This window comes from Eleginops maclovinus, chromosome 23 (assembly GCF_036324505.1).
Source record: "Eleginops maclovinus isolate JMC-PN-2008 ecotype Puerto Natales chromosome 23, JC_Emac_rtc_rv5, whole genome shotgun sequence".
Classification (NCBI taxonomy): domain Eukaryota; kingdom Metazoa; phylum Chordata; class Actinopteri; order Perciformes; family Eleginopidae; genus Eleginops; species Eleginops maclovinus.
In genome coordinates this window covers 14,541,554-14,567,288 of record NC_086371.1, presented here as the reverse complement: position 1 = coordinate 14,567,288, position 25,735 = coordinate 14,541,554, and the positions used below count along the sequence as shown (strand labels likewise).

General features: G+C 39.0%; 4 protein-coding genes across 5 annotated transcripts; 3 read left to right on the top strand and 1 right to left on the bottom strand.

Annotated features, from left to right (window-relative positions):
• The first annotated feature begins 1,964 nt into the window (after positions 1–1,964).
• tcof1 (treacle ribosome biogenesis factor 1) lies at positions 1,965–8,026 on the top strand. Its single transcript, XM_063876539.1, has 8 exons — positions 1,965–2,213; positions 3,625–3,677; positions 3,777–3,826; positions 4,183–4,241; positions 4,351–4,525; positions 4,934–6,172; positions 6,261–6,373; positions 6,488–8,026. The coding sequence occupies exons 1-8, from the start codon at positions 2,106–2,108 to the stop codon at positions 6,521–6,523; spliced, it is 1,833 nt and encodes a 610-aa protein (XP_063732609.1). The 5' UTR covers positions 1,965–2,105; the 3' UTR covers positions 6,524–8,026.
• A 232-nt stretch (positions 8,027–8,258) lies between these two features.
• On the top strand, positions 8,259–14,251 carry tmco6 (transmembrane and coiled-coil domains 6). The gene is given in 14 exon segments (XM_063876540.1): positions 8,259–8,472; positions 9,889–9,995; positions 10,076–10,188; positions 10,885–11,068; positions 11,162–11,263; positions 11,478–11,569; positions 11,693–11,809; positions 11,922–12,009; positions 12,012–12,035; positions 12,693–12,873; positions 13,177–13,271; positions 13,449–13,616; positions 13,736–13,869; positions 13,993–14,251. Coding segments are annotated over 13 exon segments (1,494 nt in total). The 5' UTR covers positions 8,259–8,381; the 3' UTR covers positions 13,868–13,869; positions 13,993–14,251.
• A 791-nt stretch (positions 14,252–15,042) lies between these two features.
• LOC134859582 (uncharacterized) lies at positions 15,043–19,009 on the top strand. 2 transcript variants are annotated; one of them, XM_063876130.1, is made up of 8 exons: positions 15,043–15,235; positions 15,888–15,929; positions 16,093–16,231; positions 16,353–16,466; positions 16,887–16,943; positions 17,061–17,201; positions 17,282–17,395; positions 18,021–19,009. In XM_063876130.1, exons 3-8 carry the CDS (start codon positions 16,100–16,102, stop codon positions 18,069–18,071), a joined length of 609 nt encoding a protein of 202 aa, XP_063732200.1. In that variant the 5' UTR covers positions 15,043–15,235; positions 15,888–15,929; positions 16,093–16,099; the 3' UTR covers positions 18,072–19,009. The 2 variants fall into 2 exon arrangements, with proteins under 2 accessions (XP_063732200.1, XP_063732199.1); XM_063876129.1 differs by lacking the exon at positions 15,043–15,235 and having other exon boundaries at positions 15,701–15,929.
• An 863-nt stretch (positions 19,010–19,872) lies between these two features.
• On the bottom strand, positions 19,873–23,179 carry aldob (aldolase b, fructose-bisphosphate). Its single transcript, XM_063876131.1, has 9 exons — positions 23,073–23,179; positions 22,314–22,426; positions 22,020–22,231; positions 21,871–21,925; positions 21,570–21,730; positions 21,369–21,452; positions 20,649–20,823; positions 20,372–20,571; positions 19,873–20,118 (listed from the first exon to the last, which is right to left on the bottom strand). Exons 2-9 carry the CDS (start codon positions 22,423–22,425, stop codon positions 20,023–20,025), a joined length of 1,095 nt encoding a protein of 364 aa, XP_063732201.1. The 5' UTR covers position 22,426; positions 23,073–23,179; the 3' UTR covers positions 19,873–20,022.
• Between the last annotated feature and the right edge of the window lie 2,556 nt (positions 23,180–25,735).

The window sequence follows — 25,735 nt, the reverse complement described above, 5'->3', positions numbered from 1 at the left end:
GTGAAACAGAGTGCCAAGGTTATCCTGTACAAATATTTTTACTGTGACCTGTCATCAAAGCCAAGGGAAAGTCTTTTTTTTGTCAAAGATGTGAAGTCAATCAACCTCCTCTGTTTCTGTGATAGCTGCCTCTTACTCTTAAAAATGATATTTGACACTTTTCAGTTATTTGTTCAATAGATTGTGACTTGTAGAGGAAAAGTGGGCGGAGGAAAGGTTACATTTCCCATTTTACAAATTGTTATTCTTCCATAAAACCTGGGTGGTGTATCCCATCAAAACAAATGGGAGCCCATACAAAGCCCTGTCTGCCCAACCTGTGTGTGTGTGTGTGTGTGTGTGTGTGTGTGTGTGTGTGTGTGTGTGTGTGTGTGTGTGTGTGTGTGTGTGTGTGTGTGTGTGTGTGTGTGTGTGTGTGTGTGTGTGTGTGTGTGTGTGTGGGGTGGGGGTGGGGGTGTGTGTGGGTGGGGGCGTATTTGTGGGAGATGGTGAAATCAAGCTAGATGAGAGCACTGACGCTGCATTTGGAATATACACATGCTTTTCTTTCCTAATTTTGCTACATGAATGGGACTCTTTCAGCCGTTTGCTCCTGTTGACCCACCGCTTACCCAATACTCTCCCTCTGTTTGACCCAAGGTCTCACCACCAGCTCTCTTAGATCCAATGCCCAGACACCTAAAGTTTCTTCCCCTACTAACCAGCCAAGAAAGAAATCATGCTTTTATACAAATACACCTGGTTGATGGGAGATATATTCCCAACAGCTTCTAAAAAAAAGTTGAGCAACCAATTTAAAGAGCATCTGGAACGACCCAATAGTGGATCGGCTCGCTCTTGTAGTAAGTAGGTTTTCCAACATGGAGAGATTAAAGCAGAGAGCTACGTTAAAAAAACATAGAGCAACAGGAGTGAGATGGGCCAGCATGGCCAGGTGGCAGTTTATCTTAAAGCTTACGGGATAATGTCTGTGTGATTTTCTTATATGAAGCAGTGGTCTATGTCGGCCCTCTGCTTTACTTTCTTATCTTATAATGTGTGGACACAGTCATCACAGCTGGTTATATCAGGGTTTTCTTGTCTTGTTTTAGGAAAGACACCATGTGCCATTGTTCAGTTTAGTATTGTGTGACAAACAACTTTAGAATGGATATTTAAACACATACATGTATACGTTTACTCAAGTAAGCATTTGCGATCTAACTTTCAATTAAGTGTTTCTATGTTGTAGTATTGCATCCTTTACTTAAAATGTCTGAATACTTCCTAGTGGTGACCTCCCAATGTTGTTGTTATACTGTATGATTTTAGGGGATCTAGAAGATGATAACAACATACAGGCCTTGACTGGTTTAAGGTAAGGGCTCGTCTGTTCACAGGTTTCTTTCCTGTGACAGGATATGCAACTGAGCTGAATCAGAGAACAATCAAAGTAAAGCTTGCAGGTATAAAATAAGAATTAGAAAGAGAAAGTGTTCTTTGTCGAATGATGTAAAGGCCTCAGTAAAATAATGAGGCCACTGTGATATTCTGCTTTAAAAAAGCAACAGACTGTACAGAGATAGGCTAAATAAGCTGACCAGAGACTTTATGGTTCCTAACTTTGGGGTAGGAGGTAGAGGTCACATTTGAACTTGAGAAGGGGACACCATAGATTTTTTTTTTTAAATGAGTAAAGTTTTGATGATTTTTTTTAAGATAAAAACATTGTTGTATGTTAAATCATGTGGGCTCTTACAGCCTAGTGTTGCATAAAAAGTACAGCTAAAATCAAAAAAGTAACCTATTAACCAAGCATGATTGTTTGGAAAAACGTATACATAATAGGAAATGATCTGCATTTTACAGGAACGTCCTGCAGTTATGGAGTCATTGATTTATATTATCAAGGAAAGCTGTATATGAAAAATAAGGCTGTTTCGCGAAAGAACTACAACTCCCAGAGTGCATTGCAGCGGTAAATGGAACCACTTCCTGGAATCAGAGTTCATCTTCCATGCTTGTTTTAGTGGAGTAGCAGTGACAGTAGAGTGTTGGGCCAAAGTTAATATGTAAATACGTTACACTTATACTCTTGCGTGTTTATTAGTCTTCGTGTGTCGAACATGTCTGTGGATGCATCAAGGCGCGAGCTGACCCAGCTGATCTACCGTCATCTGAAGGAGCATGGTTTCCACTCAGCTGCAGAGGAGCTACAGAAATACAGCCCACAGGTCAACACACACACACACACACACACACACACACACACACACACACACACACACACAGGGTGCGATTTGACAAAAAAACAGAGGGGGGGATGTTTGGTTTTTTTTATTCATAGACAAGAACATTGGACTTTTAACTTGCATAACTAGGGAGAAAAAAACGCAAAAAGTAGACAGGCCCTTTTTTTGGGTCCGTGGATTAGTCCCCATCACAACATGGCAAAACTTTTAATAACCCATACATGGATTTCTATTCAACGTCACAAAAACATGCGTACGCACTAACAGGCAGAAAGCACCATAGAACAGCATCAATGCTCTCCATGAAAAGACCCTCCAATTAACTTAAATCAAACACTCAAAATAATTCACTAAATAGCACAACGTGCTGTCAACACTCAGGGACAGGTCTGGAAAACTAGACAAAGTAAACAGTCGGCTCTGGTGACAAATTTGTGGTGGCTTTTTCGTTTTTCCTATCGGGGCATTGTCTGCAGCATTTCGGCCCTCTTCTATCCACAATTCTGCAAATGGGTCCTGTAAAGTAAGATGATATGCTGCTCTGAACGCGTTTCATGTTTGGTTCAGCGCTGTTTTTCCTGCGAAGTTCCCGCACAAAAATGTTACAATGTTTTTGTTTTCGATGACGTTCAGAAATATGCACCGTCTGCCAGAAGGCTGCTGAATAGCCTACTCTGATGTAAAGACACTGAAGATCGTTAGATTTCAAGAGTTTAAGTAGGCTAGCAGTTAAGTTGCATTCATCGCTATCAAGGGGGGGAAATCCTTGTCCCCACCGGAGATAAAAATAATTTAGCAGAGGTAGGGATAGGAAAACCAGAGGGGGGGAAATCCTCACCATCCCCCCCTACAAATCGCACCCTGCACACACACACACACACACACACACACACACACACACACACACACACACACACACACACACACACACACACACACACACACACAGCCAGTGCAACGTAACTGCTGGAGTTATAACATTGTTTCAGGTTTGAAAACGTAACAAAACCCAGTGGTGAATAATCTGTCTTCCTATAGGAGTAAACTAGCTGACGTCACTGGTGATCAGAAACAGGTTTATTGCCAAGTAGGTTAACACGTACGAGGAATGTGTCGTGGTGGGGAAAACACAGACAGTGCCAAAAATAAAAAAATGATTTGTACACAAGCAAATACAAGATTATCCCCATAAACATGGTGCTGTGGTGAGGTGTAAAATAGCTGGTAGAAAGTGTAGCAGATTCACAGATTGATTCATAAAATCACAGAATTCCTGTCTTTAAAACGTTTTTTTAATCTGATCCACTTGAAAAAATTATCTTTTGCAAGGTTATATGGAATATTTTATCAATGATATCTATAGTTGTAAGTATGATGTTGTTATTTTTTGCAGGTAGAGACACAAGTGTCTGAGTCATTATTTGACATCTACAGATCCTGGTTAAGGTGAGTTTGATTTCTCAATTCTTTGCTGGAATCAAACACCTTGTTTTGACTGGATGGTAGTTATCATATGTGTGTAAATATTGTTTCTATTCCTATCAGTTACAAGCAGTCGGATTCGGCCAAGCACTCCAAACAAGAAAGGACTAAGGGTATGAGTGCTTCTTTCTCAACATTTAAATATGATGGATTATTCTGATGAAGGCCTCAGGCTGAAACGTACTGGCTTACAATGTGTTATTCTACATACCACTATGCTGGAGTCTTTCCGCTTTTTGCTTACTCCACGCACCTTGAACGTAAACGCAGTGCTACCTTACTTTCAAAACTTAAAGTAAACAGCATGGAAAGTGTCACACTCCATTGATGATAATTTGACAGAATAGCTTTTGAAATGTTTATATTCCATCAAAACTGATGTGGGTGGGCGCATCACAGAAGAAATGACTGATAGTCTGGTAATGTACTTGAGTACATTATTAACTTATTGTACATGCTTTATTTCCAGCCGCGACAAAGAAAAGGAAGGACAAAATAGCAAACAAAGAGGAGACACAGAAAATTAAGGTAATTTGTTTCATTTTATGTGACATTAAACCACTGGTTTAGGAACTGGTTCAATGCATTTTTGTTTAACTTTACTTATTAGGTTGTCGTTTGTTTTTCTTTCTTTTAGACTGTGCCAGCCAAAAGGAAAAAAAGTGACAGTAAATCTGCAGAAAAAGTCATCAAGGCCAAAAAATCAAAGACCCAAATTAAAGACCTGACTGTTGCTGCTGGAGGAGAAGATTCTGACTCTGACAGCAGTCTGGATGTAGATAAATGGAAGAAACTCATCCTGCAGATGACAGGTAGGTGAAGGCGCGGGTCTGAAAAGGGCATTTGCCTGCAAGTGTCTGTTAAAGATGAGGATGAATAACTGTTTTCCAATCATAATTTCCTGGAGTTTTCAAATGAAGCTAATCGTAATATTTCCAAAGACACTGACACAATTGAGATTTAGTCAGATACTCCAGATAAGAAGAAAAATGTTTTTTTTTTAAATTGAGAAAAAAAGATAGTCAAAGGTGGAGGGTTGGAAAATGAAAACCATGTAGGACTGCAACTCCAATGAATAAGGTCACCATAGGAAACAGTGATTTCATACAAACAGAGCTGTGTACAGAAGCTGTGTGGATACTGTTGATGTTTTCTTTTAAGCATTTGTGCCACCTAGCCGTGTTAGTTTAATGTCTTCGTCATGTTTACTCTGTCAACAGATTCAGACATGGCCAAGATGGAGACCATCAATGCACTGGACTCGTCTGAACCACCAGCCGTAAAGAAGAGAGTGAGGAAACCCCGGACAAAGCCTCCCGCAAAAAACATTACTCCCAATGAACAGGAAATAGTTGGAGAGAATAAGAAAATGGAGGAGAAAGCCACTACAGAGACACCAATAATGAAGAGCAAACCCAAGAAGACAGCACCTGTGATCTCCTCTGCTACTCTGAGCCAAGAAGACAGACCAGCGACGCCCACTCTTACCCCGTCAAAACAGACACCAATAAAGGATCAAATAAAAGATGTGACACTGATTGAAGAAAAAACTGATGAGACAACGTCTGAGCCCAAGAAAAAGAAGAAGAAGAAAAAGGAGATTAGTGAAGATAATGTGGAGAATACAAATGACACTGGTGGCGATGAAAAAGAGGTCAAGGAGAAAAAGAAGACTAAAGTCACTAAAGAGACACAGGTAGATACCATAGAAAAAGAAATCATAGCAAAGGTCAAAAGTGTTGATAATGTGGACCCTTTAGAACCAAGAAAAAAAGACAAGAAGAAGAAAAAAGACAAAACTGATGAACAGGTAGCTGAAACGGTAAATACAGAACAGATGGTTGAGGAACCGAAAACGACAGCTGGAAGTGAAGAAATATTAGAACAAAATGTAAAAGAAAACCAAAATCATTCAGAAGAGATACCTGAAGAAAAGAAGCAAAAGAAGAAGAGGAAGGAGATTGCTAATAATGAGGAAAATTCACAGCAGATCGTTAAAGAAAAGAAAGCAAAAAAGAAGAAAAAGGAGAAACCTGGTGAAAATGGTTCAGAGCAGATCGTTAAAGAAACGGAAAAAAATCATGAAGCTGATTTTAGCGAGGAGATGACAGAGCAGGTACCTGAGATTGCTAATAATGAGGAAAATTCAGAGCAGATCGTGAAAAAGAATAACGCAAAGAAGAAGAAAAAGGAGAAACCTGATGAAAACAATTCCAAACTCGTAGTTAAAGAAACTAAAAAAATACATGAAGCTGATAATAGAGAGGAGATGACAGAGCAGGTTCCTGAAGATAATATGACAAACATATCAGAGAGCGGTGACAGAGAGGAACGGCCAGAGCAGAGCACTGAAGTGAAGAAGAAAAAGAAAAGACACTCATCATTGGAAAATAATGATAAAGAGCCACTGCTTCCACTCAACCTAGACACACCAAGTCCTCCAACAGAGAAGAAAAAAAGTGAGTCACAGCAGCTATGACATAATGCTATTTTGCGTTTTCTCTTTTGTAAGTTTGTATTCACTTTTTCTTTTTGTCATTCCGTCAGAGAAAATCAAATTAAAATCGGCTGACGTCCCAGAAACCCCTACCCGTTCTGTCCAAGACAGCAAAGCTACAGAAACCAGCCACACACCCTCATGTGACTCCAGCCATAAAAAGGTATGAATGTCGTACTCTTCACCTCTTCTACTACTGTGGTCGAAGCATAATAACATTTTATTGGTTTCAGTTTTGGAAGATAACTCTTACTTCCCTTTCTGTTACCCTTCACAGAAAAAGAAATCGTCCAAGAGTCATGAAGATGTTTGATTCTGCTCCCCTGGAAACGAATCCCGCTCGTCTTATTTTTTGTTATTTTTGAATGCTCAGAAAGATTGCTGTTGGCCCCGGCCTTGGCACAACTGTACGCCGGCGACCCGGGTTCGATTCCCGACCCGTGGTCCTTTCCGGATCCCACCCCGACTCTCTCTCCCACTTTCCTGTCACTCTCCACTGTCCTATCCGATTCAAAGGCAAAAAGCCGCCCCCCCCCCAAAAGAAAGATTGCTGTAAAGACAAACTAGTTTTCTATTTGGACATTTTTTTATCTTTCTGTTTTATGTTTACCAAACATAGTTGAGCCTACTTTTCTGTATATTTTTTTGTTTATCTGATTCGTTTTTAATGGCATGAATTTTTGAAAGGTTCCTGATTGTTTGTCCCGAATATATTTCTTTTTTAACAACATTTTGACGGTTTTATATCTTTGTAAAAATACACTGCATTGGGTTAAATACCTATGTTTGTGAAAAGCCGTGTTTTTTAAGCAAAAGTTTTATATATTTTATAAAGCTTTTACATGTGTACAAACATTATGCCTTTAATACAAATTAAAACTCGAGTTTTTTTTTCAAATGTCCTGTGCCTATCTGAAATATGTTGTGTTTACTGTAGACTGAGGTTTAGGGATTCTGAATGTTTTCAGTGGTAGAAGAAGTGCTTAACTTTTTATTTTAAGTAAAACTGTGACTAATAATTATATACCTAGGTAAATTATCTGCATGTCTTTTCAACATGGAGCTTTTAGTTCCAACATAATGCTGTATAGTCCTAGTCCTAATGCATGATATTGTCATTTTTATATTTTGTAAGTAAAATCTATCTGGTAGGTAAACGTATTACCAAAATGTTTTCCACCGATGTAGAATTATACAGTATATTTACCAGTTTAGTTGCATATTTTTGAGTGCGTAATGGGCTCTTTGTTTTGTTATAATTTATTTTGGGGAACAATAAATTGGAATAGTAACATAGTTTAAAACAAAATTGTATCTTTACATAAACTATTAGCATTTAATTGCACATTTATTTAGGGGCACACGATCAAGTTGTCCCCTTGAGAGTAATACAGTGTGTGACTGTTCAGTGTTACGTGTACCTCTGATGTAGAACTATACAGTACGTTTAGCAGTTGAGTTGCATACTTTTAAGGGCTTAATGGGCTTTTTGATGAAGTTATAAGTTATTTTGGGGTACAGTAATTTACAATATAGTCAAAGTCAACTTTATTGTCCATTCCTCTATGTGTTATACAGACGGGGGTTGAAATTCTGTTTCTCACCATCCCAGAGAATAAAAATATACATACAGTACATATACGCCTACACCCAGTTATATATAGACACAAATATATACATATTTAGAGGTAGAAATCAAAATAAATGTAGTAAAGTACAAAAAATAACAGTTACAGGTTTGAGGCTAGACAGCAAAACGGATGAATTGAAAAATATAAAATATGTCAACAGTAAAAACATATACAGTAGTGCAAAACTGTCCACAGCAGTGTGGGTTAAAAGTGTCTGGTGCTGGATGAGTGTGTACATAATTTAATTTTAAAAAATCTTAACTTAACCTATCAAACTTATAACATTTTAGGGCCCGTTTACTTAGGTCAATATTGCAGTGAAGATTAATGCAGTGTGCTAGTGTTCAGTATTTCACTTGTTGGTGTGGTACCTGTCTCTGCCTTGTGTGCCCGCTAGATGTCGCTGTAAAATCTGAAGGTCTGTAAAAGGACAGCGAAGAAGAACTTCATCAAAACATCTTCCAACATGAGAGGAAAGGAGGCCAACCTAACAGGCGTTTAACTGTTCTAACTGCAAGCTGTTGAGCTGAACATAAACAAATGTGGAGGTTAAACAAAGTCCGCCTCAAAGCTGGCCGACCAGGAGACAGCGTCGAGGAGCTGAAGTTAAAGAGGCGAGAACACGAGAAAGGTGAGTGCTAATAACAAGAAGTGTTTAACCGTCTAACTTTAGTCTGTAATTCACAAAACGAGCCAATGTAACACACGTTTAATAACATTCCAATGGAAAAGTTATGCAACAACAATAAAATGGACCAATCAAGTATAAAAAAGGCTCCAACAGAGTAAAAAAGAAAATATCTATATTGATAATTCATCTATAATCCATGTTGTTATTTTATCTAAAGTAACTTTATTTCACAATAAAAACGTTAAATTACTAACAATGTAACTAAGGTAATCTGAGAAGTATTCAGATCTAAAACCTCAGTAAAAGTAGAAGTAGCAGAGTGTAGGAATACTGTGGTACATGTATAAGTCCTGCATTGTAAAAGGCTATTCAAGTAAAAGTACAAAAGTATTGTCACCAAAATACACTTAAAATGTCTGTGCTGGTAAAGGTGCAGCTAGTTTAATTACTAATTAAAAATGTTTTTTAATGGTTGACTATATTTCACATCATTATTACAAATCTGCAAAGTAACTAAAGGTATTAAATAAATGTAGTGGAGAAAAAGCACGATGTTTACCTTTGGATTGTAGTGGGGTAGAAGTACAAAGTAGCATACAACTGAAATTCCGACAAAATTGTACTGAAGTACTGTACTTGGGTAAACGTACTTAGTACACTTACACCACTGCCTAAAATGCTCTTGTTTTTGAAAGCTCTACCAGCATACAGTCATCTTTCTCATTACACATCTCAACCAGATTCAGTGGAAGCAGGGGAAAGTATTCTACATTAAATCACTAAATTACAATGTTGACATCTTTGTGCTTTACTGGAGTATCTCCATTCTCTGCTACTGTACTACATCTCAAAGGCAGATCATATTTTCTTAAGACTCTACATTCGATAATTTGAGTAACTTTGCAGATTCTGATTAATAATGCAAGATATATTCAGATAACAAATGATAATGTACAATTAAAGTTTAAGATACTTAGCAATATTTACTTTTGGTACCCTTGTATATCTTTATGCCTTTACTTTTGTACCTGTACTTTATTACAATATCCGTATTTCTTCCCCCTCTGCATCTCGCTAATTGTGCTGCATTTTTACCTTTCAAGTTTTTTAAGGTACTAAAAAGAAGGCACACTAAAAATGCAGTATTCCAAGTTTCTGTAGAGATAGTTCGGATAATGATGTCAATCAACAATCATCAACTAAGTGCCAACTCTATTCAGTACAGAGATATAGACATGTTTTATGTTAATGTTGGTATCACAACAGTAATTGTATCAGCTACTGTGACTGTCTGTCTAACTTTGACAGATTTCTGGCTTTCAGGGCATCTTTACACTGAAACGGTTAAATGTGATTGGCTTCTATCAGATGAATGAGGCAGATGATGATGATATTTGTCTATGCTAAATGCTGCAGCGCTCAGACAAGCCCGCAGAGACAGACAACTTGTGAGTAAAAGACTCCTCCTGAATGACGATGACGACCATTCAGAGGTCACCATGGACTTCAACTCTGGAGCACAGGTCAGACAAACGTTGTGAGAGATAATGCTCTTGTAAGTCAAGTAAAACTTCCCATCTCACCATGCTCCTCTTTCCCTCAGGATGTGGTCGGTCTTCTTCATAAACTTCAGCACAGCGGGCCGGAGAGGGACACCCACCTGAAAGCTTTGAGTAAAGCTCTCCGGGATCCATCGGCACAACTCACCTTCATCAAGTATGGCTTTAACTTAATTTGTCACAACCATGGGTGGATAATATGACATGGATCCCTGGGCACAGCCATGTAAAAGGCCCCACCATCTTTCCTACAATTGTCCAACACCTACTTTTTTGTTGTGGTTTTTTGTCTCTTTGTGGTTGTTTTCTATAAGGTTGCACTGCCCCCTGAAAGTCAATATTGACCACTCAGTTGACCATGAATTTGGTTTGCGCATCTGTTTTTTTGAGAAATACTCATATTAGTAATGTTGTCCTTTTGTACATTGTGTGATCTAGTAGAACATTTTATCATACATTTTTGGTTTCAGGCTATGGACCTGAATAATTATGGCAGGGCCAAAAATTCAAAACCACAAAACATGACGTGGTCCATATTTTGAAACAAACCAGGATCGCGTTTGCCTTTTTTTTGGTCTCTTAGTGGTTTCATTGTTTCCATTTGTGTCCTTCTGGTGGTGTTTTTTTGTATCTCCTTGTGTGTTTAGTGTCTCTTGTGTGTATTTTGTCCCTTTTTAAAGGTGGGGGTTGTTTTGGTATTGTTCGTTTGGGTGTAAGTTTGCAAATGAAGGCCAGGGGGGGCCTTGAAATATTTTCCCCCCGGGCTTTGCTAAGTAATGAATCCATGGCCACATCAAATTAGTTTAAATGACGTTGTTGACATTTTCTGTGCATAAATGTGTCCTCCATGCAGGCAGGAGAATAGTATGCATCTTCTGGTTGGTCTCCTCACTGGCTCTGATGCTACATGCCGTCTGCAGGCGGTTCGGTGCCTGCATGAGCTGTCTCACTCCCCCCACACAAGCGTGGCTTCAGCCTGTCTGCCTGCATCCCCCTACCTACTCACCTACCTCTCCGGACAGAGCACCAAGTTCACTGTGAGTACTCCTTCATACCAGGTGGCAGTGTGTAATATTACCAAACTATTATACAGGACATTATTAACTTTTCACCTGTGTATGTTCATGCAGGAACTCTGTCTCTACACGCTTGGTAATTTATGCCCAGATAGTGTTGTGAAAGAGAAGCTCCTGGCACAGGGGATCGTGCCAGCTCTGGCTAGTTGTTTAGAGGTAAACGTATTACTTCAACATTGTAAACACAAGCCAGTCACACAAATATCTTCACTTTGCCTTGTTTACCGATAACTAAGTATTTGTCAAACAATTTATCAAATGTTGCAAAGAAGCTAAATCCAATTGTTATCTCTCATAGCTCTGATCATGGGCCACACAGGGTTTAGCGTAGTAATGTTAACCTGTACATTCGATGTTTCTATGTGTCCAGAACCAAAGACACAACCTGGCGGTGGTGGAAGCTGTCGGATTCACCCTTTCTCAGCTTCTCCAGGCCAGCAATGCAGCAGAGAAAATAATCCCGTAATGACAGAGTCATCCCAAGAAGTTCTCTTTTTTGCTGTTCCTTCAGATCATGTCACTTGCGAGACATTGCTCACATTGAATCCTGTTGTCTGATTATCCTGTATTCCTCTGTGTCTGCAGGATGGTCCTGGCATCCAGTTTACCTTCACATTTGTTATCAGTCCTGACTCCTGACCCGAAGTTTGGCCTGGGACCTGCCATTGAGTGTGCATGGTGCCTGCACTACCTAACATGCAGGTGAGAGAGAATTTTCAACAGTCTGTTACATTAACTCAGTTGTTATTATATGTCATTTATCATCAGTACTGTAATGATCTGTTAATCTTCTGCCTTCATTTCACTCCAAAAGTATGAGGGACCACAGAGTGCTGCTGGCTCATGGTGCCCTCTTGCAATGCAGTTCCATGTTAGTGTCACTAGGTAGTGCTGTGGCTAAAGAAACAAAGAAGAAGGAATGGAGCTGGTAAGGAAATGAATGGATTAAATACATATTTAATTGTATTTGTTGATTTTCAAGGCTCTTGTTTGATTTAGTTCTGTTCTAATTTTCTGTCTTAAAGAAAAGCGTGAACTATAAATCTTCATTACTGTTGACTATAAATCAAAGCGTAGCTGTGGATTTGATTTCTTACTGTACAGGAAATAAATGGTTTCAGGTAATGTCATAACAATACAAGTATTTTTTAAGACATTTGAACCATACCCAAGATTGTCCACGACAGTGAATGTATAGGTGGTTTCTAAAAGAAGATCACATTCACCAGCTGTCTATCAGACAATCCAGCTATAACACTGTTTTTAATTTATGTGTTCTTGCATAAACAGATTTTAAAGAAACAGCTTTAAAACCTTGTTATGAGTAGGACAGAAAGCTATATGATAGTATGTTTGCTTTGACATAAATAAATGAAGGTGAGTAAATATTTACTGAGATAAAATATAACTTCTAAAAAAAAAATGTTTAATTGTTATTTTCAAAAGCAGAAATTCCTTATTAATCACACTTTGGGTAAATCATGCTCAGGAAAAATTGCCACAATAAAAACTATAGGCAATTTGTAGTCCTAAATATGTAGTATGCAACTGAAATGCACATTTTCAATGTGTTCTTCCGCTGTAGCTGATCTGTCCTCTGCTGAGGTGCGTGGGAAACCTGCTCTCCTCCTGTCCACTGACGGACCTCAGCGCTCAAGTGGGCGACGTTCGTATCGTGGTGGCTCTGTTTGCACTGCTGCAGGCCTTCCTGCACACCCAGCCAGCACTGGCTAGAGAGAGTGCCTGGGTTCTCAACAACCTTACCGGTACGAACAATTTTAGTCACACCTGATCTGTGATTAATCTCAAACACCAATTCTGCACCAATTATGCTATTTGGGGGATTTTAAGTGTGTCTAAATTGAAATTAGTCTTTTATGTATTCTCTATCTATTTTGCTCAGGGATAGCTAACACTAGCAGATATGTTTCAGTCTGTAAGCACACAAAATAAATAAAATAATGTTGTACTACTTTTATGTTCATACTAATTTTAATGTAAGCATTTTAGGATTTTTTTATTTATAAGAAGTTCACATATGTAATGCATTTTCCTTCTCGCTGCTACAGCTCACTCCAGTGCTCTCTGCTCCGCCCTGCTAACTCTCAACTTGGTCCCTGGTCTGATCCAGCTGCTCCCATTCTCTCAGGGCATCAACACCATGGTCTGTGCAAGCTAAGGCCACATTTTATTTTCCTTGCTTCATAGAAACTTTCACTGTCATTGTATTACTGGATGATGAACACTGTGTTCTTATCTGTTAAGTTTGTTGTTCTTTTAGTGTTTCATATGTCAAACACTCTCACTGGTCTTTGGTTTTTTCTTGTTGTTTTCTTGTTAGATCCTGAGGGTTCTAGCAAATATTGCCCACAAGAAAAAGGATTTCTGTGTCCAGCTGGCCTGTCATGGATTGCTGTGTGCACTCTGTGCCACTCTTAAAATGGCCGACCAAGAGATGGTGACCCTGAGTATGGATGTCCTTTTCATGCTGGTAGTTAGTAGTCCACAGGTAAGTGAATGAGCAGCCTCTTAAACAATGACGCTGCTCTGTTGGGATAACTAATGATATGCTTTTACCAAGGTACTTAAATCCGAACAGCTTGTACCCAAAGTATTCCCTCCCTTCAGGTGGCAGAGGAGTTTGTGAAGCAACGCGGGCTCTCATTGTTAGAAGCCACTCAGTACAACAGTGAAGGAGAGATTAGACGGAGAGCAACACATCTACTCGAGCACCGCCTGCTGTCATACTCATCCTTTTAAAGGTATTCTAATTCTGATTCTTTTGCTCGGTAAAGACTGTAGAGCATTTCTGTTTGTTTGTTGAATTTGTACTTATTCTGATTTTCTTTTAAACTGACTGGCATGCATCATCTCTTGATCTGCAGGTAGACAACATCCCATGTTCCTGAAGGGAGCAGCGCTGCATTTAATTCACAGCTGTGTGCAACTGTGTCTCTGAAAGAAAAAACAAAGGAGCGTCTGATAGCTCAGGATAACTGTGTTTTATATTTGTCCTTTTTAATACATTTTGATCTTGATATAGTGGTATTTCAATGTTTACTGTCTTCAGTGTTATCAATGGAACTGTAGTATATGTAAATGAAATATTGTTATTTTAACATATTAAACTTTGTACCTCTTTTATTTTTGTCTGTTGTATATTGTGCAACCATCTCTTGAGAGGCTGAACATGACTGATGTATTTTTGCTTTTCACACTCTCATCACAAAATGTAACACTTACTCATAGATGGCTTTATTTGATTCACAGACTGAAAATATCGATACCGAGGGTGATGCAAAAGCACCATTTATATTGGTTTTGTGACATAATAGATGTTAAGTGTCATTTATTTTGAGCTAATAATGCATTGTCATTACAATGCATGATTATGAAATAAATGGGGGAAAAAAGGATCAACTTTACTTCCAATTTACGTCTAGATTAGTACATCTTTTTTGAAATAAAAATACAGACTTGGAGCCAATCCTTGATCACTACATGACATAAGTTTAGAAAACCGTTTCTGGTCTCCGACATTTCCAGTAGAACGGCTGCTGCACGAGCAGCATTAGTCATTTTGGCCTTCAAAATAAAAGTGGCCTACAAAATAAAAGTATGACTTTTTTCTGTGATTTATTTATTATTTCTCAACTTTTTTTTTTCCACTTGCATAACTGCGACCCACTGAACATGTTGAGAACCACTGCTCTAGATAGTCTGTTTTTGTTTACAAGGATACGCAATAGAGCTGCAGTTATTAGGTACCCTTTTTATTTTTCAAAGAGTGAAACAGCGCCCCTCTTAATGTTATGGTGAATGTGTTGTCAAACGCGGTATTGCACTCACTGTAGACTGATGGTGCAGAGAAGGCCAGAAGAAATTGACTTCCGTTGTTGAAAAACTTTTGAGGAATGGGCCAATCAGACGAGGCCCCTGCCACCCTGTGATAGTAGTGATCTGGTACCTATCTGGTATCGCATAACTTCAGCACCTAGTTCGCTTGCTAAATATCTATTTACTCCAATGTTGTGGAGGACCTGAAGGCTGGTGGGAAATTATACGACATGATTATTGACCACTTCACCACTATGTAAGGGGGGAGAATGGCTTTCCTTTACAACTAGGGTGAGTGAAATAGACACCACCCTGTTCCCTGTGACGTTACTGAGCTGCCCGTTAGCTGTGTGTATGTGAGCTTCATGGGGCCAGGTTATCTGAATGATCAGTTTGAGTGCTAATAACAGATAGGAGGAGTGTGTGTGTGTGTGTGTGTGTGTGTGTGTGTGTGTGTGTGTGTGTGTGTGTGTGTGTGTGTGTGTGTGTGTGTGTGTGTGTGTGTGTGTGTGTGTGTGTGTGTGTGTGTGTGTGTGTGAGGGACAGGCAAGAAGTGGGCGCATGAGTGATGGTAAACTCAAGTGTCAGCTGAACTGTGTTCGCGAGTGCAACGCATCTTGTGACGTTACATTACAGTACAAAATAAAAATGTTCCATGGAAAACAACAATAACTTCCTTATAGAGAAACTGAAGTCATGAAACTATACTATTTTCTTAGCACACCTACTTATTGGTCTATGCCCCGCCTTGGCCCCAGGAGATAACATGATAATGGCGCCGTGCATGACTGAGTGCCTTCTTATTATGCATACATGCTGAGTGCATTATGCACAGAAAGGCTATAGATTGCAAATAAAGTTTTCAGCTCCTCCCCTTAATGGAAAAAAGGAAAAGTCTCATATTTCCCCACTTCCTCTTTCCACACACAACATTCTCTTCCAGTTATCACGCGCGCTGTTTCTCTGCATAAAAAGCCAAAACAAGGTGGGTCACTTCATGTTTTTGTAAATATCTCTGTATTCTTTGAAACTGCTTTCACCATGTTGCATGCAGCTTAACTAATTTTGCCTCTTTAAATCTGCTTAGTAGTGGAGAGTCAAATCTGTTTTGATTATTTGTTCTGCCCTCCTTCCACAACCTAAAACAGTGAAGCAATGGAGGGAACTGAGTCAACAACAAGAGAGAGAACCACAGCAAAGGACGGGAATAAGGCGGAAGACCAAGATGTGTTGATGTCCAGTAAACCAATGCATCGCTTCGTCCAAAGAGGGCCCAGAAGTCTTGGGGTAACAAATCACATAATCCAGGGCCACAGAAACTAATGTTACATGTTTACACAAAGAGCAGCTGCAAACTCTTACTCTACTGTTGGCACTTGAATCCATCTGTCCTTCTTCTTCCTCCCAGATTGCCATTCTGATTTTTGGCTGTGCCGAGGTCATGATGGGATTTACGCTCTCCGGAGAGAGAAAACAATTTTCTTCTTTTGGTATCTACACTTCCTTCTGGCAGGGAACTCTGGTACCTGACATTTGGCACACACATGTCTTCAGAATAACCATGTACATGTGTTCAAATGTCTCCTTGTTTTCTAAAGTTAAAAGTTTACCATTTTTGGAAATATATTTATTTGGAGTGAGGATTAATATCCTGTTTCTAATCTAACTCTAACCAGTGTTGGTCAATTTTAACAGTTAAAATCATTTTTCAAGATTTTATTGGGGACTGGCAAATTGGTAGACAAGAGGATTTTATTGTTTTCTGCACATAAGTCCTTTTTACATTTCTGAATCAAATTTAAAAAAAACCTTTTCATTCCAGTTCAGTAAAGCTTAAGTTACTTCTACAGCTACAATAACGATATACATAATCAAAGTCATCTAAATGTTTCTTGGGGTGATTGTCAAAGTAAAATTTCTCATTTAATTTGATTGTTTTCAGTTTCTTGTCTGTGGAAACCTGTCAATCTACACTGACTTACGTCCATCTAAGAAGATGGTAGGTATATCGTGAGTTTATGGTCTAGTTTTAATCTTTAACTATATTTCGTCCCTTTCAGTCTCTCCCTTTTTCACTCAATAACTCATCTGATGTTGTTGAACCTTTCTCTTCCAGGTGACTGTGTGTTTGGCTATGTATGTGGTTTCCCTGCTTGGAATCGTTGTCTCTGTTGGCTACAGGATAAACCAGTGCTCCTTTTTAACGTACCTTACACACTCACACTATAATGATAACTTATCCACGAGGAACCGACTGGTGAGTTACAGACATGTGATCTACACTAAATAGAAACTTATACGCAGTGTATGAATAATTTCCTCTTTCTCGTTCTTTAGAACCAGGTTTTTTTTATTGAAGGGTTTTTGTGCACTTGCTCTCTGTTTGTGGCGGGACTTCTCATCTTCTTGAGTGTCATCGCACGTTTGGCTCTAAAATCCACACGCACTCAGGTAAAGCATTTTTCATCGTGACTCCTCCAAAACATTCCTTTACCACTGAGTGTAGGGGTTCATAAAACAACCTTTTGAACAGCATGAACATGCTAGTGAAAATTCAATTCAAATAAAAACATGAACAAAATGAGAGAAAAAGAGAACTGAGGAAAGATCTTCTGGACGATCTTTTAGGCAACAAAGCAATGTCTTTTTGCTACCCCTATACTCCTGTTGGTAAAAACCTGCTCTCTTGTGTTGTTAATCTTAATAGCAATCCCTCCCAAATTCCTTCATTAATGTCACTTAATGTCACTAAATAAAAGTTGCTTACTGAATCCAAATCCACAATTTCCAATGTTGGATAATATCTTTCTATTTAACCAGAAAACATGCACACTTAGGCAGCCTTAAGAAAGACTTAAAACCAACACCTTAAGACATATATCACTTCATTTTTAAACAGGTAACAAAAATGCAATACAATAATTGAATCATGATTGATATAATGTCTACTGCAATAATAAAAAATAATGTGTACTAGAGACAATCTAAATGTGACGTAACACCCAAAACATATTCACTGTTATTCACTCCTTGTTGTCTGCTTCCCTAACACAAGCACCCTCCGTATTTTCAACAGATCATTGTCAGGCACATCATCTCTCCACCGACCGACACGACTGCAACTTAATCTCAGCCTTGTAAAGTATTATCCTACAATAACTAACACTGGTTTTCCTGCGGTTTACTAACCCTGTGAGAGATATGCTGTACAGCATATATCACATGTGAATGTGACACCCACTAGAGGCAGTCATCTTCAAGCCCCAGCCACAGCTTCTTCTCTTAGTACTGTACATGTTACTGCAGTAGGAAAAGCATTATAACCACATTTATTTGCTTTTGGTAAAGCTTGTTTTGGAATCAAAAAGATTCCTGTCTTGTGATGTGAGAAAAGTATTTGACATGCACTTATTTAGGGATTAAAGTAACCACTATTATCTTAAGGAAAGCTTATGTTTTTACTGTATGGGTCATACAGTAGTAAACACTAAGCTAAGGCTTTGAATTAAAGCCTCAAGGCAAACAGGTCTGATACTGGTACAAGGATGATGGTATAACACCTAATATTAATATATATTCTTCAAACCATTATGTTGGGTAATATTAGTTAACACTGTTATATCCTTTTACATAAATATAAAGAACTATATCAAAATACATCAACATATGTGATTATTCTCTACATTACCTGCATTGTTTTTATTGTGCAGAATATGAGCATCGTTTTTGAACTGTTTTGATAATCAATGTGAACCTCTTTATATACTTAGCTGCAGTTATTCCTGCTTTGTGATTTAGTGACAGCACAGCACATCCACCTGGGATTGAACCTTTAGAGGAATTATAGTATGTTTTAATACATTTGGCTTTTTATATCCTTGGAGACAACATTTATTTTAAGTCATAAACGTATGACTTAATAGCTCACCATTTTCATCTACATGACTTGTTGCCACTTTTTGCCTTTGAATGTGTGAAAAATAAAGACTTTTGATTGAGTTTTAGCTTATGTTGTGCACTAAATGTAATGAATATTGTCTTTGCTAAATAAACAATAAAAAGAAATGATTCTCAGGTTGTTTATTATATTACACATATTTGTATCTACAAGCATAGACTACACTAACAGTGACCTTTCCACACAGACAGTAGTGCGCTATGGATTCATCATCATTGTTAATCATATAAAGATAACAGTCTGTAGCACTTTGAACACCTTGTTAGAAGGCCAGCAAATCATTAATCTGGGTCTTTGTTTTAGTTTTGTGGGTAGGCTACCAGTTAAAAGCCCAGCCTTTACCTCTGATGTACAGATACATTTAAGATGAGGTAGAATTTAACTAAACCTGAAGGAAATTACAACATATGTTACTTAATTAGTAAATGTATAATTTTTTACTTGCAGTTTAACATTTACGTTTGTGTTACCAAACTGAACCGTATCATGTGATATTTTGGGGTGGAGTAAGACTTTAAAGATTATTATACTGTAGGATTGTCCTAAAATGCTATCACTTTTTCCCCATCAATGTAGTTGGCACATTGTTGCTTCCTAGTCGAGTTTTTCCATAGACTTCCTCTTAAAGTTTCATTAAGTTAACATAAACACACTTAGAGACAGACTCAAATGTGTTTTGACTTTGGTGCTTTCACTCGTGTGGTCTGCATTTATTGTTGAAACAAACAGGCGTCAACTCCAGATCCAGAGGGTATGGTTGAGATAAACTTGCATTAGCTGCATGGTGAACAATGCACCACAATTGAGTTATATTGCAATGCATTATTCAGTTGTGTGATTGCAATCGCTTTCTACCCTCCATTTACAATGTTAAGAAAAACACAAAAGCCAGGCTTTCAGCTAAGCTATGGCTCACAATGATGTCACAATGTGACACTCGGAGCCATAAGAACTGATGAAAGCGGCAATATTTTGGTCATTTCATTTATTTTCATGCATTTCATTGAGTAAACAAAAGTAGTTCAACATTATAATGGAGGTCTTCCCCTGGTGTTGGTAGAGAAGTCTAGCAGAGGCGTCATTTGGTCCATGAGCAATTTTTTTTTTTTACGTTCAGTTTTTAATAAACATAGCTGGCTGTGAAAAGGGACTGCTTGGAGGCCTGGTCAGCTGAGCCAGAGGCCTTGTACTCTCCTTTGGCAGCCAGGCCATTGATCTGACGAGAACAGAGGGCAAAGTCAAATCTGAGTGTTAATGATCAGCCCTGGCCACATTAGTTCAAGACTGAATAGACAACAAGCTTTTAAGAATCAATCTTTTATAGGTCAGTATAAAGTTGTACTAGTGATAGTGTAAGGTCAGAGTAATTTTAAAGCCAGTTTATGCACTGTCAACAATTATAAGGAGGAATTCATTTATTAGAGTCTATTCAGTGGAAGTGATAGATGTTCATGACTTTTGAGACTAACCTTTGCCCGGCAGCATAAAGCTTCCTGTGCAGCAGCTTTGTTGGCAGCTTTGCCCTGCCAGGCTGCAAGAGTAGAGGCCTGGAGCGCACGGCCGTAAGAGAAGGTCAGCTTCCAGGGACGATTGAGGGGCACCTGGTTAATGGCGCTCAGGTTGAGGGAGGCGTCCTCCTCACTCTGGCCTCCAGACAGGAAGCAGATACCTGGAAAAACCCAGAGAGGCATGCCACTGAGAAAATGTGTCTTGTGTAATGAGTAAAGCTGGCTTTGTGACACTTACCAGGCACAGAAGCAGGAACAGTGCGTCTCAGAGCCGTCACTGTGGCCATGGCAACCTCCTGAGGGGTGAACTTCTTTGCACAGGACTGTCCAGCAGTGACCATGTTGGGCTTCAGCAAAGTGCCCTCCAGGTACACATGGTGATCAGACAGAGCCTTGTACACAGCAGCCAGAACCTAAACATACAGAAGCAGATTCATTACTATACATGAAAAACGTCTGCAGTGCTGGTGCAAACATATTTTAGTATCTGATTAAGATAACAGACAACATATCAGTTTTTTGTGGGGTCTCATGGTCTGAAAATATGGATATTTATGGGACATAGGAAGGGAATCTTATTCCCAATGGCTTGTTGACCATTCAGATGTAGCTTCCCTTCCCTACTGCCTTTGTCTGACAGTCTTAAAAGAAGTGCATCATCATTTTCTTCCCAGCCAACCAGAGCAAAATGGGTTTTTCAGGGGGGGGTCTTAAAGTGATGAGTGCTCAAAAGGAGCGTTTCAGGCAGAGGGTAAGTACATGTATATCAGAATATTCTCAATAATGATAAAAAACGAATATATTTGTTACCAAAGCTTGTAACCATGTTCTAGGAGTACTACAAACACAAGTATGAGTGTGGAAAGGAGTAGGATATGTCCACTTTAAAATATCCCCTGATGGGATTTTTTCTTTTTTTTTTTACTTCTGGTAGTTTGGCCAAAGATGATGAACCAACCTTTTCTGTGACGTACTGGCAGCGCAGCAGGTCATGGTTTCCGTCAGGCAGAACCTCTGGCTCCACAATAGGCACCAGGCCATTCTGGTGGAAAATATACATGTACATTTTAAAAAATGAATATAACTTGCCAATAATATTCTTAAGTGAGTCCTTTCTGTGGACACTGACACACCACACACCACCACACCGCACACACACCTGTTGGCAGATACTGGCATATCTGGCAAGGACGTTGGCGTTCTCAGCGATGGCCAGAGAGGTTGGGCAGCTATCTGAGATCTTCAGCACACACCTCCATTTGGCAAAGTCACACCCGTCCTTCTTATACTGGGCACAGCGTTCTGAGAGGCCGTCCAGACCTGTCCAAAAATAACAAGGCACAGAATTATAGAAGGTTTTGCTCCTTCAACATTTTGCTATAATCAGAAAGACATTTACAGATATGGCAAAAGGCTTGCACTTCTGTTCTTTAAATTACAGAAAAACAATTCATTTTCACCTTGTGTGGTGGTCTCTCCATCTGTTCCATTAAGACCGGCTGTGCCTTTGTCAACCTGAAGCATGAAAATCAGAAAATACATTAACTTACAAAATGTCAACATGTGGAAGACTTCAGGGCGGCTTAATGTCCACGTTTAGGCTCCTCACCTTGATGCCAACAACAATGCCCTTATCCTTGATGACCTGGGGGAAGAGCTTGCCGCTGTCTGATTTCTGGTAGAGTGTCTCGTGGAACAAGATGATCCCACCTACACAGTTGGAGATTGAGGGGTCAGTGGAGAAGAGAAGCTCGCGGAAGGAACGACGATTCTCCTCGTTGTTCTCCACCTTGATCTTCTCGAAACGCTTTCCCATGGTTCCTTGAAAGAAAAGGGAAATGATTTCAGTTACACTTAGTAGTCACTCGCCTTCCCTTATATCAACTCGATGTTTGAGGCTCACCTGTTGATTCATCTGCAGCCAGGATGCCCTTCCCTGGAGCCACCATCCTCTGAGCAATGTCAGAGAGCTCCTTCTTCTGCTCCGGAGAGAGGGACGGGAACTGATGAGTCATGCTAGAGTAGAGAAAAAAGTTATTTCAAAGTTGATCAAAAAACTTTAAGAGACTTAACAATGAAAAACATGTTATCTTTTATCCAATTGACGCTCAATGAACCTTTGCTGCGTCTTACTTCCTGCCTCTCTTGCATCACCTCTGCAAATATTTGGCTTGAATGGTTGAACTTTGGCTCTCAGGCAGATACGTTCTAGCTTTAGATGTGCAACTAAACTTAATAGTTCACTCAAAGTAAGGCTTTTTAAAACCACGAGCATTGTTTGCACATATACAACGAGTGATCGTCAGGTTGAATGCGGATACGTTCCTTACAAGGATTTGCACACATACTGCAAATATAACACGTCGACAATCAATATTCAACCCTTTCAAAATAAAATATCCTCAAATCTAAAGTGCAAAAAATAAGTTCGAGTAATGTTCGATCATACAAACTTGACAGCTCATTTTTCCGGTGGTGCAAAGTTTTCGTTTACATCCTAATTGCAACATCACTTTAATAACTGCACATTTAAAAATCTGATAACACCTGAAGACGCAGAGACATCTACCAGAAACCAGGCGAAATATTTCAGTTCACTTTTCAGGAAAACAAGTGTGAATCAGAAACAGAATGAGAGTGCAAAAACCAAAACAAGTCTTACTTTAGAGATTTGTCAAACAGCGACAGCAAGAGAAGGGGAAAGTGTGCACGGCCTCCCTGCACTAATTTGACTGATGGTGGAGGCCGAAAAATGTGCACAAAGCTGTATTTATTGCCTGTTCTGTGCGGGGGAGGAGGGGCCCGTGATGTGGAGGGGCGTGTGTCTCCCCGGTGATGCAATTGGCCCGGTCAAACAGACAGGGGCGGTGTTTGCATGATACGACTTCTACGCTGCTTTGTGGACTTTATGCCTGTATCAGAACCTGTGGCAGATTTGTTGAAAACACGAAGCGAACACGGTGTTTCGTCTGAAAAAAAAAAAAAAATCCTAATGTGCATGCATGCACCACCCCGTCTTGGAACAGCCCCGCCTCCATGTTTCTCTTTGATTGATTTACACTCTGAGATGTTGCAATACAAGTTTCTTTGCTTCCATTGTCGTGTATCGATTGCAAAAGCAGGGCTGTTTTTCTCATTTGAGTGTATTCAGATGAGAGTCATAGTTTCTAATGATATATATTTATGTTTCATGTTTTTAAAACATTTAAAATGTATCTGATGTATGTAGATATTCATTCTCATTTAATCTCATCTTTCAGTCCAAAGTCCATTGGAGCACATGCTTAATGTCTTTAACTGTTTCCCTTTGTTTTTATATCTTTTGGTAGAGATTATAAATCACATGTCCTCTCCCTGCATATCCAGTTTTAGTATGTAGTTTGCTAGATTTTTCCTTGTTTTGATACAAAAAAAACTTGAAACTAATGTCAGTAAGACATTTGATCAGCCCTGTCTATATTTAGGACATTTACAAACTTTCAATTGTGCCTTAATATTTTTGCTTTCAGCTTTATTTTGTAATAACAATAGTAATATAAATATGGCAATAGTTATAACAGAAATAATTGCTATTTCATGCTACCTTGTGAGTCTGCTTCATGCGTCACATTAGTTGTCAAGCACGTGATGCATAAACAGTCCTACTATCGATTACTGAAAATGGCCCAAAAAACGTGTGTTTTTGAAATGCTTTAAATGGTCCATTGGTGACCTCAGCACAAACAGATATTTAAACCCATGGAATAGGGTATGTATTTAAATTAATTACTCTTACACAACCTGGACTTTCCCCACTGTGCGATGTAATCTTTAATAGTGCTGATCAAAGTTCAGTCTCTGTCCATGAGTCCCGTTTTACATAAGGACTGACAGAGAAAAAAAGAGAAAAATGCTACCTAATTTAAACAATATACCAGAGAAATGTTGGTGTTGTCTTGCTTGCAAAATCATTGTTACAATATATCAAAGCATTTCACATTTGAGAATTACAAAAAAAACACATGCAATCAAAGTGTCTCTTCTGTGAAGCCAGTGAATTTGGACGTTTAGCACACATCCTAACGCTACACTGACTGATTCAATCGTCCTGTTCTGGGTCTTATTTATTAATTCGCTTTCACAGTAAAAATCCCAGTTGTTGTTTTGGATCACGTTAACGTCATCTACTTGCAGGTTAACATTTATTCATCCAATCAAGCCATCTGAGTCTTACAGTCCTTCACTTTGTTTTATCGGTGCTTTTTCTCTGTCTGATTCAGGAGTGAGCGGAGGGAGAGGACGCGACCCCATGTGTCAGCGCTGGGGGGAGCACCCCAGTGGAGACAGTCATCAAGTGTCCAACTCAGTGAGCCCACTAAATTCATATCCACTACTGCTAATATACATAGGCCTATATGTTCACATGCTTCAGAGCATTTATCTTCTTGTCTATTCACACATGTTTTAATTATTTTTTCAGCAAGAACAAGACATCAGAGCCCTCCAGACAAAGAACTTGGGAGAATCTCTTGATCAAAGACAGGTAAATCATTTCTCAGTATCTTTTTAAACCTTTAAAATACACACAAACAGGAAGCTACAGATATGTACTCTTAATGTTTGGAGAGAGGTTCATCCCTTTGCTTGTTGGCTTGCAGGTCATTGAGGATGAATTGCGAGAGCGAATTGAGAGACTGGTGACCCGCCAGGCCACTGATGATGCCAGTCTGCTGATCCTCAACAGATACTGGAACCAGGTAAACAAGTTCAGAGATTGAAGAAGAAAAAATTAAAATAGTTGTTCAAACTTAACATTCCTCTCAAATAAAGCCGAACAAGTTTGCAACATGTTGGTGTTGCCTTTCTTGCAAAATCATTGTTACAACAAAGCATTTCAACGTATGAGCATTACAACAAAAACACATGCAATCAAAGTGTCTCCTCTGTGAAGCCAGTGAATTTGGACGTTTTACATTTGTCCCAAAAGCCCCATGTTCATTGTGTGTCTGTTACTAATTGGTCATTTACATTTGGACAAAAAAACAACTTTGACCTGCAATATTTATAAGATTTAAGATGGGTTTAACATGATTTAAAGACTTGTTTTAAGATGCTTACTTCAAAATCCTTTAAAAACACTTTAAATTAGTTATTTTTTAATTAAATCAGCTCCCCAAAAAATCAGTGAATTTCACAACTGATTCAAAAGTTAAGGTAACAGCATAAGTGCCATTTTCCCCAGTTCACAAGGCTATTGATTTGAAGGATAGTTAGTAGGAATGAGACATTGAATTCCTCTTTTTCAGATAAGGAAGGCCCTCCCTGTGTTCAATAAATGCCTTACAT

Coding starts and splice junctions, on each gene's coding strand:
- tcof1 (XM_063876539.1), top strand. CDS start 2,106: ATGTCTGTGGATGCATCAAGGCGCGAGCTGACCCAGCTGATCTACCGT. Junction 3,827..4,182: donor CAAACAAGAAAGGACTAAGG/GTATGAGTGCTT, acceptor CTTTATTTCCAG/CCGCGACAAAGAAAAGGAAG. Junction 6,374..6,487: donor GTGACTCCAGCCATAAAAAG/GTATGAATGTCG, acceptor TACCCTTCACAG/AAAAAGAAATCGTCCAAGAG.
- LOC134859582 (XM_063876130.1), top strand. CDS start 16,100: ATGGAGGGAACTGAGTCAACAACAAGAGAGAGAACCACAGCAAAGGAC. Junction 16,467..16,886: donor CCTTCTGGCAGGGAACTCTG/GTACCTGACATT, acceptor GATTGTTTTCAG/TTTCTTGTCTGTGGAAACCT. Junction 16,944..17,060: donor TACGTCCATCTAAGAAGATG/GTAGGTATATCG, acceptor TTTCTCTTCCAG/GTGACTGTGTGTTTGGCTAT.
- aldob (XM_063876131.1), bottom strand. CDS start 22,425: ATGACTCATCAGTTCCCGTCCCTCTCTCCGGAGCAGAAGAAGGAGCTC. Junction 21,453..21,569: donor ATGCCAGTATCTGCCAACAG/GTGTGTGTGCGG, acceptor ATTTTCCACCAG/AATGGCCTGGTGCCTATTGT. Junction 20,824..21,368: donor GCCAGTACGTCACAGAAAAG/GTTGGTTCATCA, acceptor CTGTATGTTTAG/GTTCTGGCTGCTGTGTACAA.